The sequence below is a fragment of the Scophthalmus maximus genome, chromosome 14, assembly GCF_022379125.1.
Source record: "Scophthalmus maximus strain ysfricsl-2021 chromosome 14, ASM2237912v1, whole genome shotgun sequence".
Taxonomy (NCBI): domain Eukaryota; kingdom Metazoa; phylum Chordata; class Actinopteri; order Pleuronectiformes; family Scophthalmidae; genus Scophthalmus; species Scophthalmus maximus.
This window is the reverse complement of record NC_061528.1, coordinates 14682377-14693064: the sequence shown is the minus strand read 5'-3', so window position 1 is coordinate 14693064 and position 10688 is coordinate 14682377. Positions and strand designations below refer to the sequence as shown.

General features: G+C 44.8%; 1 protein-coding gene across 1 annotated transcript; it reads left to right on the top strand.

The window, feature by feature from the left end:
- The first annotated feature begins 1327 nt into the window (after positions 1-1327).
- Positions 1328-4722, top strand: tpt1 (tumor protein, translationally-controlled 1). Its single transcript, XM_035651532.1, has 6 exons — positions 1328-1483; positions 2120-2193; positions 3060-3244; positions 3359-3464; positions 3805-3921; positions 4281-4722. The coding sequence occupies exons 1-6, from the start codon at positions 1456-1458 to the stop codon at positions 4281-4283; spliced, it is 513 nt and encodes a 170-aa protein (XP_035507425.1). The 5' UTR covers positions 1328-1455; the 3' UTR covers positions 4284-4722.
- The last annotated feature ends 5966 nt before the right edge of the window (positions 4723-10688 follow it).

Below are 10688 nucleotides of genomic sequence, written 5' to 3'. Positions count from 1 at the left end.
ATCAGGCTGTAAAATGCTCTGGTTAAACTAATTAAACAATTTGCCAAAATAACAAAAAAAAGCAATTGTTGGATTGAAAATAAATACATTTTCTCTCCTTTGATTTCGATAATTTCACTTTTTGCCGAAGTGTGTTTGCACTGTTTTTGAGAGTAACTTTAGAACTGACAGTTCAATGGTTGTGTATATAAACAGTATAATACAGATGTTATATGTGTATGATGATACATGTTATGGTTCTTTTTGTAAAACCTGAACCTGTTGGAAGGTTTCAGACGGAAGAGGCTGTAACCCGATTTAATGACGTTTTCTTTATAATTAATTCTATTTTTGTAACCTCCAACATTTGAATGAAGTGGTGATCAGGGGAACTGATTTGTACAATTCAGATTGATGGATGAATGCATTATAATGGGAAATGGAAACTCCAAAAAAGGGCAATAAATTTGATTTAATTCTGGGGGGAAAAGTCTCCTGATGAAAATTAATTATTCTTTGATTTCTTAACACTTGGCTTGATGGGGGGGAATGGTCAACATGTCCAGGTAAGACCACTATTTGCAGTAGTCAATTTGACATGTCTGTCTTGTAAGAGTGAAGTGCAGTTGTATTATTTCCACATGTTCCTTTGCCCATGTAACAAATCAAAATGTTTGTGACAATCCATGTCTCTACTGTCCCACCTATGTGCTCAGTGCGTTATCAGCATTAACTTTCCCTAACATATGCAGTCATGTCTGCCAGGACTACCGTGCGGGTCCATTAAGATGCATTCAGTTGCAATCAGAGGAACTTGAGTGGGATTATTGGATCCCCCACCTCACATCCAGCTGCTGTAGCTCATTTGTCCAAGTGGAATTAAAATAGATTTTTTTTAATTCAGTATATGTCATTATAATGATGTATTTATTGTCAATGTATTGTCACTGGCAAAAAAAGAGCTGTGAAATTGTACAGCTTCTGTAATTTGACCAATGTGGTATTCTTCCAATTTCTAACAGATGGCTACAGATTGAACATTGTCTGAAATGAAGTGTGTCAGGTTTATTCTACAGCTGAGCTGTGATCATCGGAAGGGGGATGAGGAATTGTTTTTTCTGCTCTGTCCTCCTTACCCGAGTTAGTGTGAACAATTAGCTAAGATTAAAAATGTCACCAAACATCTCACCAAACACACTGGCTGTGACTTATTCCACATGTCTACACCCTATGGCCCACACACTTTAACCTGACATAACCTCGGGGGGTGTCATTCCCACTGTTGGCCACCATCTCACGGTGGCGGTAGAGCGCGGGGCCGACCGCCGACGCGCTGAGCCGACCCGCGGTGACGTCAGCAGGATGTAAAACTTCCCTGCCTCGCGGCCCGCTCGCTCTTTCGCCTCCCTCGCGCTGTTCGGACGGCAGGCCGGCTCTTCTGTCTCTGGGACGTTTAACACCGAAAACGGCAACAAAATGATCATCTACAAGGACCTGCTCTCTGGTGAGCGACCGCGTTCCCTGTCCTCTCCGCAGTGCGGCTCCGACAGCGTCTCGGCCGCCGCGGTTATTTTCTCTGTTATTCTGTAAGTGAAAAGAGCGAGCGAGGGAGAGTCGGCGATGCTAGGCTAAGCTAGCTAGCTAACTCGTGATGTTCCGACGCGAACGCTAGCCAGATGTACCCCCCTCCCCCACAAAAGAAACACAACCTGCGAAACTTCCCGGTGAGCTCCGCCGAGGGGCTGGCCACGTCGCCGCTGAGGGCCGATTGTCGCGCGTCGGCCACCGGCCTCTGCCGTTCAGCGGCCGCGTGTCGGCCCCCCAGCGGGGACAGCGTGAGTCGTGCCCCGGGGCGCGGGGGTGACGACGCCGGGCGGAGGTGCGGCGGAGGGACGCGGGTGTTTCGTGGCCTCCCGGCACGATGTAGCCACCGGCTGCACTTTTATTTTTAGAGTGGATGTCGTAATCCTCGACAATGTTCCGGAGTTAGCATTAGCGTCGCTACTTCACGACTGCGTCGAGTTGATGTATGAACTGAAATAAGTTCCGCGTGGTGTGTTTTTTTTTGTTTTTTTGGGCCGAAGCCCCCGGAGAGATGCGCTTTGTTCATAAAGAGTCATAACGCTGTTTCTTCCGCCAGGTGACGAGATGTTCTCCAACATCTACAAAATCCGAGAGCTCGAAGGAGGCATCCTGTTGGAAGTCGAGGGGAAGGTGAGTCGGCGGTTTTCAAAACAAATGGTGAAACGGAATATTTTTTGAATTTCGGTTGTACACAGTTTCCTCAATTCCACCATTCGCGGGTCGATATAACATATAACACGTGTTGCGTGTCGAACCCTCCGTGTTCTTCTGGGGCTGCAACTGACCATTGTTTTCATTATCGATTAATCGATCTGTTGTCTGGTCGATAAAACGATGGAAATGTCTATCGTGTTTCCCCCAAACTCCAAGATGATGGTTCGATTTGTCCACACACACAAAACATATTCAGTTCTCTGTGGAGCAAAGAAACCGTAAAATATTCACCCTTCAGAAGCTGAAATCAGAGAATTTTGACTGAAAAACTACTCAAAACTATTAATCTCTTATCAAAATAGTGATAATCGATTATCTGTCACGGCCCTAATCCTTCGCTGAGTTTCAGGTTTCCTGTGTGTTGTTCAGTGAGTCGCCCGTCCTCTGTGACTGGCTGGCTCCTGGTGACGTGAGTGGCATTGGTTTTGCATGACTCAATCACTGCACTCGGGATGACGTGGACACACACAGGAACTAAGTTGACCACTTGGAGCTACAACCAGATTCAGACAAGAAGCTCATTCAGGGAATAGTGAATATTATTGTGCATTATTAAGGAAGATCACGGCTGCATTCCCGGCTAAAAGTCTGGGTTTGTGCGGCTCTGGCTGTAACGTGACACTTCGGTCGGCTAAAGTCAGCGTACGCATGCAGATGTTGTCGGGGCCTACATACATTTAGTGTTTGATTACCAATCGATTAACTGTTGCAGCTGTAGATCCTATTCTCATGAATGAATGTCTCCCCCCCATGTCCGTCCTCTCTGCTTCCCTGTGTTCCAGAGGATCACCAGGACAGAAGCGATCGACGATAGTGCCTTTGGGGCCAACCCGTCTGCTGAAGAGTTGTCCGAGGCCAATGAGGCGGCCGTCTCGAGCGGTGTAGACATCATCCTTAACCACAAGCTGATTTCGACCCTCTACAACAAGAAGCAGTACTCTGCGTACATTAAGAAATACATGAAGGAGTGAGTATCAGTGCTTTCCTGGTTCAGCTTCGGGGGGGATTTGTGCACCTCCATCTGAAACTTTTGTGTTGCATAATCGGAGATGCTAAAAAAAATATCACTCTTCCCTCCCAGCCTGAAGACCAAGCTGGAAGAGACCAACCCAGAGAGAGTGGACGCCTTCGTGGCTGGTGCCGTAGGAGCTGTTAAGATGATCCTGGGAAAGTTCAAAGACTTCGAGGTAGCTATACAGGGTATAGACATAAACATATCATGGATGTAGGTAATTACCATTGAATTGGGAGAATTACTTTGAAGTAATGGCGGGCCAGTCTCACCGGAGTTTCTGTTGAGTAATCCGCAAAGCATTTTAACGAGGGATGCACGCTATGTTCGGCCATCGAAATTGTGTGGCCGAAAATATTTTTTTTATATATAATAATAGAATAATTTGCTTTGCATCCAGTGTGAACGCACCGTTGGGGTCAACCAAAACAAATACGGTCCACCGTCTTATCTGTAACGCCGCGGTCTGAATCGTGGATGTTGTTCTCTGACGTGTTTTCTTTGTCACCTTGTAGTTTTACACTGGAGAGTCCATGAACCACGATGCCATGGTGGGGCTGCTGGATTACCGCGAGGACGGCATAACACCAATCATGCTTTTCTTCAAAGATGGCCTGGAGATCGAGAAATGTGTAAGTACTCGACGGAGTCCAAAAAAAACCACCACACGTGTCACAAAGCCAGCAGTCTGAGTTTTTGACGCCACCGTTAAGAATTTGCCAGTGACTGCAAAACACCGTCGGCGTCAATTCTCAGATCATTTCAATATTATTTTAGTAAGTTATTGGCTATACACTTTTGATTGTGGCATCCTTTAGGGCCTTCTTGAAATGTACAGCTGGGTCCACTGGAAAGTCTCACAAACTACATAATGAACAATAAACTACCAGAGCTTGACACATTTAATAATAGTTTGGGTAATGATTGTGCAGAGTTGCTTGGTAGATATTGATGTGTAATCCCCCCCTTTTTCTTCTTCTTCTTCTTGCAGTAACCTGGATCAACATCTACATTTCATCTGGCTGCATCCTAAATGGCCCCAAGAGCAGACCGAAGAGCACTATTTTGCGTCATGCCTGAACAGAAACATTCTTGTCCAACGTCGTTATATATTCAAATTATGGCCCACCGTACCACTCCCAAGACTGGGTGAATCGAACCGACTGAGTAGTTTTAAACTTCTTTTTGGCTTCTGCAGCGTCGGATTGTCGTCCCACAATTGGCCCATGTTTTGCGATCGAAAATATAAGGCAGGACAGTGAGCAAAACTCGGACTCTTATTTGAAAGATGCTTTTTTTTCCTTCTGTATGCATACTGTTTTAGCAATGATCCGTGCAGGTCGACGACCCCGGACCTCTGTTTGTGGTTGCATTAATGAAAATTCCATCAACAAGACATGATTTGAAAATAAAACCTAGTACCACCAATTTCAGTTTTGCTCCATTTGTGGGGGTTTTTTTTTAGCCAGCCTTCACTTCTCTATACTCAAACTCACACATTTGAAAATATTACGTAGGAGCAGAGTGAATTTGACCCCTTTGCTAATGGGTAACACCTCCTTTGATGGTGATGGTGCCCCAGCACTGTTCCAAAACTTGCATTTTTTGTTTTTAATAAAACAAAAGAATTGCGCTTCCCTTTATTACGACTCATGCTGTTGACAATTTGAAAGATGTGACTGTTAAAGGGGCAGTAAGCAATTCTAAAGCAATACAGATTTTCTAAAAATTATTTTCTCACCGTCCGTTGGTTGTTGGGTTTTTCGCACCACACAACACCGCAAGCGCAGTTTGTAAACATCACTTGTCCACACGGGTGTTGTTGCAACGCTGCGGTTTTGGCCTAGCGGTTAGGCTGCGTACTCCCATTAATGAGGCGGCTGGTTCGCATCCGGTTAAAAGCAGAAAAATCACAACAAAGTGAGAAACAAGTTTTCTCCAGTGTCGCTCACTGCCCCTTTAAATCCCATGAAGTTGTCCACAGTTTTATCCACATTGATTGCTACTGACTGAAGAGAAATGTTGGTGCTGTATTTTATTGACTGTCTGCCTTCAGAAACCTGCTGAATCCACAACTTGTGTCAAACCTTAAGAGCCTTGTTATCGCAGCTTCGTGATGGTTGTGAAGCGAGTTCCTTATTCATCAAAAAAAATTGTTTTTTTTGGCCCCAAACACTTGAGCTCAGCTTTTTGATCTAGTTCTGGCAGAGACTCGACTCTGAACCAATATCAGGAAGATAAAAATTCAAGTCAGTTGCCTTTATATGTGAGGACAATGTCCATGAGACTATATGTTGGGAAAACTTGATTTAGATCAAACTTTCCACAGTTGTCACCACGTTGTGGATTGATCTCAAAAACTGCTGTGTAACTCATCTAAGCAATCACATGCTGTGTCCAGACTCAGTATTAGATGCTATAAGTTGAGTAATGACACAAACTGGACACACGGGGGAGCCGTTGGCTTTATCAGAGTGGAAACAGTGTTGGCATGAAATTGCGCAGTAGAAACCGTTAGGACAACAGTGGCCTGGGCGTTGGAAGGAGAAGACGAAGTCATCTTCAGTTTTAAGGTCCGCTTCATGATCGGAAAGTCAATGAAGGCGTGGGGTCCCTGGTCAGAGTTCAGGGGGTCAGTAGGAATCACGGGAAAACACCCGCCGCTGATTTCACAGATTGTCATCAGTACCAGTTGTCTTCCTCTTGGCCAACAGCGAGGCAAAGCACAGGCTGCTGTTTCACTGTAACACCGACAATGTTACTAGCTCACTGTAGTACATACGAACATAAGATGCGTATGAGTCTGTGCCATGAGGATCGTTGCTCTGATGCTTCCTACCTTTAAAAAAAAAAAAGAGGTTTGCAACAAAATGGCAGCTCTCCCCTTCAGAGCTTTCTGGCAAAGACAACGGAAAACCAAGTGTGAGCAGTAACTGAAATGTGTAAGTCTGGGTTCTACTGTCAATCTAGTGGACGGCTTATATCCCCTTTGCTTTTGATGCATGTCACCAGAGTGCCACGCTCAGTCATCGGGACAGTGTGCGTTGTTCTCTAGTCCTAACAAAAAGACTGTACGACCGTCACACAGTTTTCCACGTTCGTCAACAGATGTCGGTGCCGACGCTTCCGGTGTGTTCCCAAATATCATCAGCGCCATCACAGACCGGCACCTGTGTTGTAACACCAGCGGGAATTCATCATTAATTCATGCTTTTCGTCACTCCCCCAATGACATCACCAAAGATAACGGGGCCGACCTTCATCTCACTGCTGCACCTCTGACATCTCGTGTGGGCTGACGGGGCAACTTGAGTCACGCATGGGATCCTGGACCAGACCAGTAAAGTATGGGTGGAAAAAAAACAACTTGCAAGTTTGTTATTATTATCAATAGAGCGAGTATGCGTGTTTGTGTTTCTGTCTGCTTTGCAGCGTGAATGCTGATATTCAGCAGAGCGAGGACCGAGGGGCCTGTCTGAGCCGCAGCAGGTCAGCAGGTTCAGGTTGGCAGAGCTTCTAACACAAACACATACTTTGGTCGTATGCCCACACCTCGGCTGTGTTCGTCTGAGGATGAGAGGAAGTAAGGCGGAGGGGCGAGACGGGGAGAATGCAGAGCGAGAAAGAAAAAGATATGATCTTGTCACATTGGCCCTCTGGCTGAAGATCTGCCTATTCTTTATTTATTTTTACAAAAAGTGAATCGTTGCGGAAGGAAGCCAGACAGAAAAAAGAGAGAGGGGGACTTCTGCCGTCGTCCCTTCTCAGATCCAGTAAGAGGCGAGGAGAGGAGGAGGGGGTCGGGAGAGGGGTACAGGGGGTTGACCCAGTTACCTGCTGTGGCTAAACGTCTGGCACGCTTGCCCCGCTCGTCATCCAGCACTTGAAATAGTTCTGCCATCACTCAACTACGAACACCTACCACCATTCTGAAGATACGTGTGGACGAGTGTTGTGTCAGGCACATTAACTTCCCTCTGAATTCACATATGAGGATATTTACTTTGAGGGAATTAGTTTCCTTTTATAAGTATATTTTGTGAGTGAAGCTTCCAATGAAGCCACATATTTGTATCTTGGCATAGGATGTTGGAAAATTAATTTGACCATCCAGCTTGAATAGAGATGCATGGTTCATTATAAGGCTCAAATGTCTTCATTTGTCTATTGGGTATCTCTTTAATGACGAGTGCATTTTAGAGAGGGTCGACAAGAGAAATAACTTGTACAGTACTGAATTGATATTTGGGTAGGTGATCCTTTGTAACTTATCTCACTGTTCCACAGCAATCTAGACAAGGATATTCCTCAGGAAAACCATGCGACGCTCATCATCCTCCTCATCTTCATTCTCATCCTCATCCTCATCGTCATCGTCATCATCATCCTCATCATGCTGGTAATTTCCAGATTAGATTTAGTCGCTCTGTCCACTGTGTGAAGGCCAAAACAGTAAAACAAGGACACGTCACGACTGTTTGGGGAGAACATTAGATTAAAAGGACAGATCGAGGGACCCCAAGGTAGCATACTGGGCAACTACATTCACGGCTTATACTTTATAATTTGCCCATGAAAGATCAGTGATACTGAATCCTAACACACATTCCGATATTTAATCTGCGATTTCCCCTTTTTTTTTGCTTTTACTCACTTTGTGTTGAAAAAAACCTGTCATAAAAAGACAAATTGTGGAAAAAAAAGCCGCAAAATAGCTGCAAATTTTGCAAAAAAGGTTTAGGTGGAAAATAAGGCATATCACAAAAAGGGAGTGGGTCACATTTCAAGTCTGTCCAGATAATACCCACATATGCCCATGTGTTATTGGTTGCTGTAGATGTTCCTCCGGCCCAAACTGTCCACAAAGAAATCTACTAGAGCAGCTTTATAATAGACAGTCATATGAGAGCTAAACAACACTGCTTGGCTCATGTCAGATTTTTTATTTTGAGAAGATTGTCTCTGGCTCATAGGTTGGTAAAGTTCATTACCACCGTACAGTAATGTTGATATATATACAAATACCTTGCGTTTGTTTTGGTCACATGGATGGGAGGATGTTTGGTGTCAGGACACATCTTGCAATTTTTTTTTCCATCTGGGTTGGAAATAAATAGTCTTTTGTCTGAGCTTCCAGGCATAATTTGGAAAAACGTAAACTGACATTTCTCACCTTAATCCCGTCAGGAGATCAAACACTCCATCGAACCGCTCGTGCGTCTTGTGTTTCTGTGTACACACATCCCGTGTGCATCATTTATGCATTTAGTATTTGACAGCATTCTAAAGGAAGGTGGGTTGGTGCTTGTGAAAGAAATAGGTACGCGTATGCAAACAAACCTAAATAAACTGTCTATACTCCATGTGACAGTGTGAAGTCACATGGGTTAACAAGATCAAGAGGTGCCATTAGAGAGAGAGGAACAGTAGAAAACGCATGAACACAGTGTCCCTTACGGATTACATTTATAAATAACTGCTTTGCATTTTTGCTAATGTTTTCTAAAAAATGCATCAGCTCAGGACTGCTGCAGCTTGGCAAATGTTTAACATTTTTGTTTGTGCAACCAGAGGGTTTGGTGGATGGGAGTGTTTCCTAGTTTGTCGCTTCGGATTGGTTTTTGCATCCTGCAGCTCCTGCGTGCTCCATCCTCCAGTTGCCAGGTTCACTTTGACATTTTGAACTTCCATCCATGTGTGATCCTTACATGGTGAAGTTTTGCCCCTCACAGAAAAGCCCTTTATAACCACTGAGGTCAGGGCAGGACCACGGTCTTTGGTGCATATTTGAGGCATGAGACAGAAGTCATCCACTCGTGCGTCAAACGGTCTAACTCAATGTCCCTGCCGTTGACTTTTCACTGCGGCTGCAGTACACGATGTCTCTTCCTGCCAAATGTTGCCAGTGAACACAAATCAGGTCAGATTAGGGACGGCAATTTCATTTAATGTTATTGACTTTTTTTATTGAATAAAACCTGTGCAACGTGCACACCACTCGTCGTGAGGGAGACGGACACGCAGAATAAAAGCCGATTTTAATCTAAAGTTTATGTATCACTGTACGTGGAGACACATTGCAAACTGGAAGGCCGCACAATATATTTCCATGTCAACTCAATAACAGAACGCGGGACGACTAGATTAGAAATAACTCCCTTGAAAACGTTGTTACTGTTATTGAAAGAAGCGGAGGACAAAGAAGGGCTATCATCAGCTGGTGTCTGTGCGTCGATGAGCTGTTCCCACGCTATGGGCTACTCTCAGTGATCACTTGTGGTGTTGTGTGTCACTCCCAAAGGGCACATATAGCCTACACACACACACACACACACACACACACACACACACACACTGCAGCCTTATCGTCTACTGGATCAGAGCCAAGTTTGTGAGCAGTGTCATCTACATGACAGTCTGCGGACACAATAGGTTTTTGTCTGCCTGAGTGAAACCAAAGCACTCAAACATCACATGGAAGGTAAAGGTAGCCCGAGGAGGCCTGTGTGCCGAGCTCGGTGTGTCTCCGTGTGCAGGTCGCCTGCTGATTGTTGTTGAGGGGGGGCTCACTTTGCTCACACTCATCTCGTGACCACAAAGCAGTTTTTTTCATGTTTCTGTCCTGTCCGTGCTGAGCATTTTCAAAAGCTTTTGACGCAGGTTTTTCGAAGAGTTTCTTACCTTACAGGCGGCCAACAATGGAATTTGTTGTAACCGTGCGGTTCAAACGGGGAGAAAAAGGTACTAGATCGTGGAATGTACTTCACCGAGCACATCCCACACACAAAAGACGAATTTGCCGGCGGAATTTTTTGAATCAAGAATATTTACATCGACCGCAACAGGTGCCGCCTCCTGTGCACCTTCGTGCACCATAAGCATCTACGTACAAGACCTCGTGGTCTCATGTTACTGCCAACTGGGTGCTTATGTCTGAGTCCATCTTTTATGGTCTCTGCCAAAGAGCGCCAGCTGCTCATCCAGGTGATCCACCATCGTTTTTAACAGCGTGTCGCCTCCCGTCGCTGTTGCCATGTGTAACCTCCCTTCTTGTGACGGCTGAACCAAAGCTGCTGCAGGTAACAGTACAATTTGTATGTGTACTGTCTTAATTCAGGGACATGGTATGTTATGCATGACATGCAAATTAATGTAATGCTGATAGTAAAACAATCAGCATTGTCTCTCTGCACTTATATTGTCCCGTATATATATATATAGATATTGTCTCTCTGCCACCGGGTCGCGGATTTCACGGAAAAAAATCACGGCACAAGGGAAATGCATCACCTATTGCGTAACAAAAACAAGAAATAGAATATGGTATCTATCCCCAATCTTGTGAAGACTCCCTTTTTTCAGTTGAAACATGGGTCGGAACAAATGCTGCTGGTAATCA

Excerpts from the sequence above, each read along its gene's own strand:
- tpt1 (XM_035651532.1), top strand. The coding sequence starts at position 1,456 with ATGATCATCTACAAGGACCTGCTCTCTG. Across the intron at positions 1,484-2,119 it reads CTACAAGGACCTGCTCTCTG|GTGACGAGATGTTCTCCAAC; the intron begins GTGAGCGACCGC and ends TTCTTCCGCCAG. Across the intron at positions 3,245-3,358 it reads ATTAAGAAATACATGAAGGA|CCTGAAGACCAAGCTGGAAG; the intron begins GTGAGTATCAGT and ends CTTCCCTCCCAG.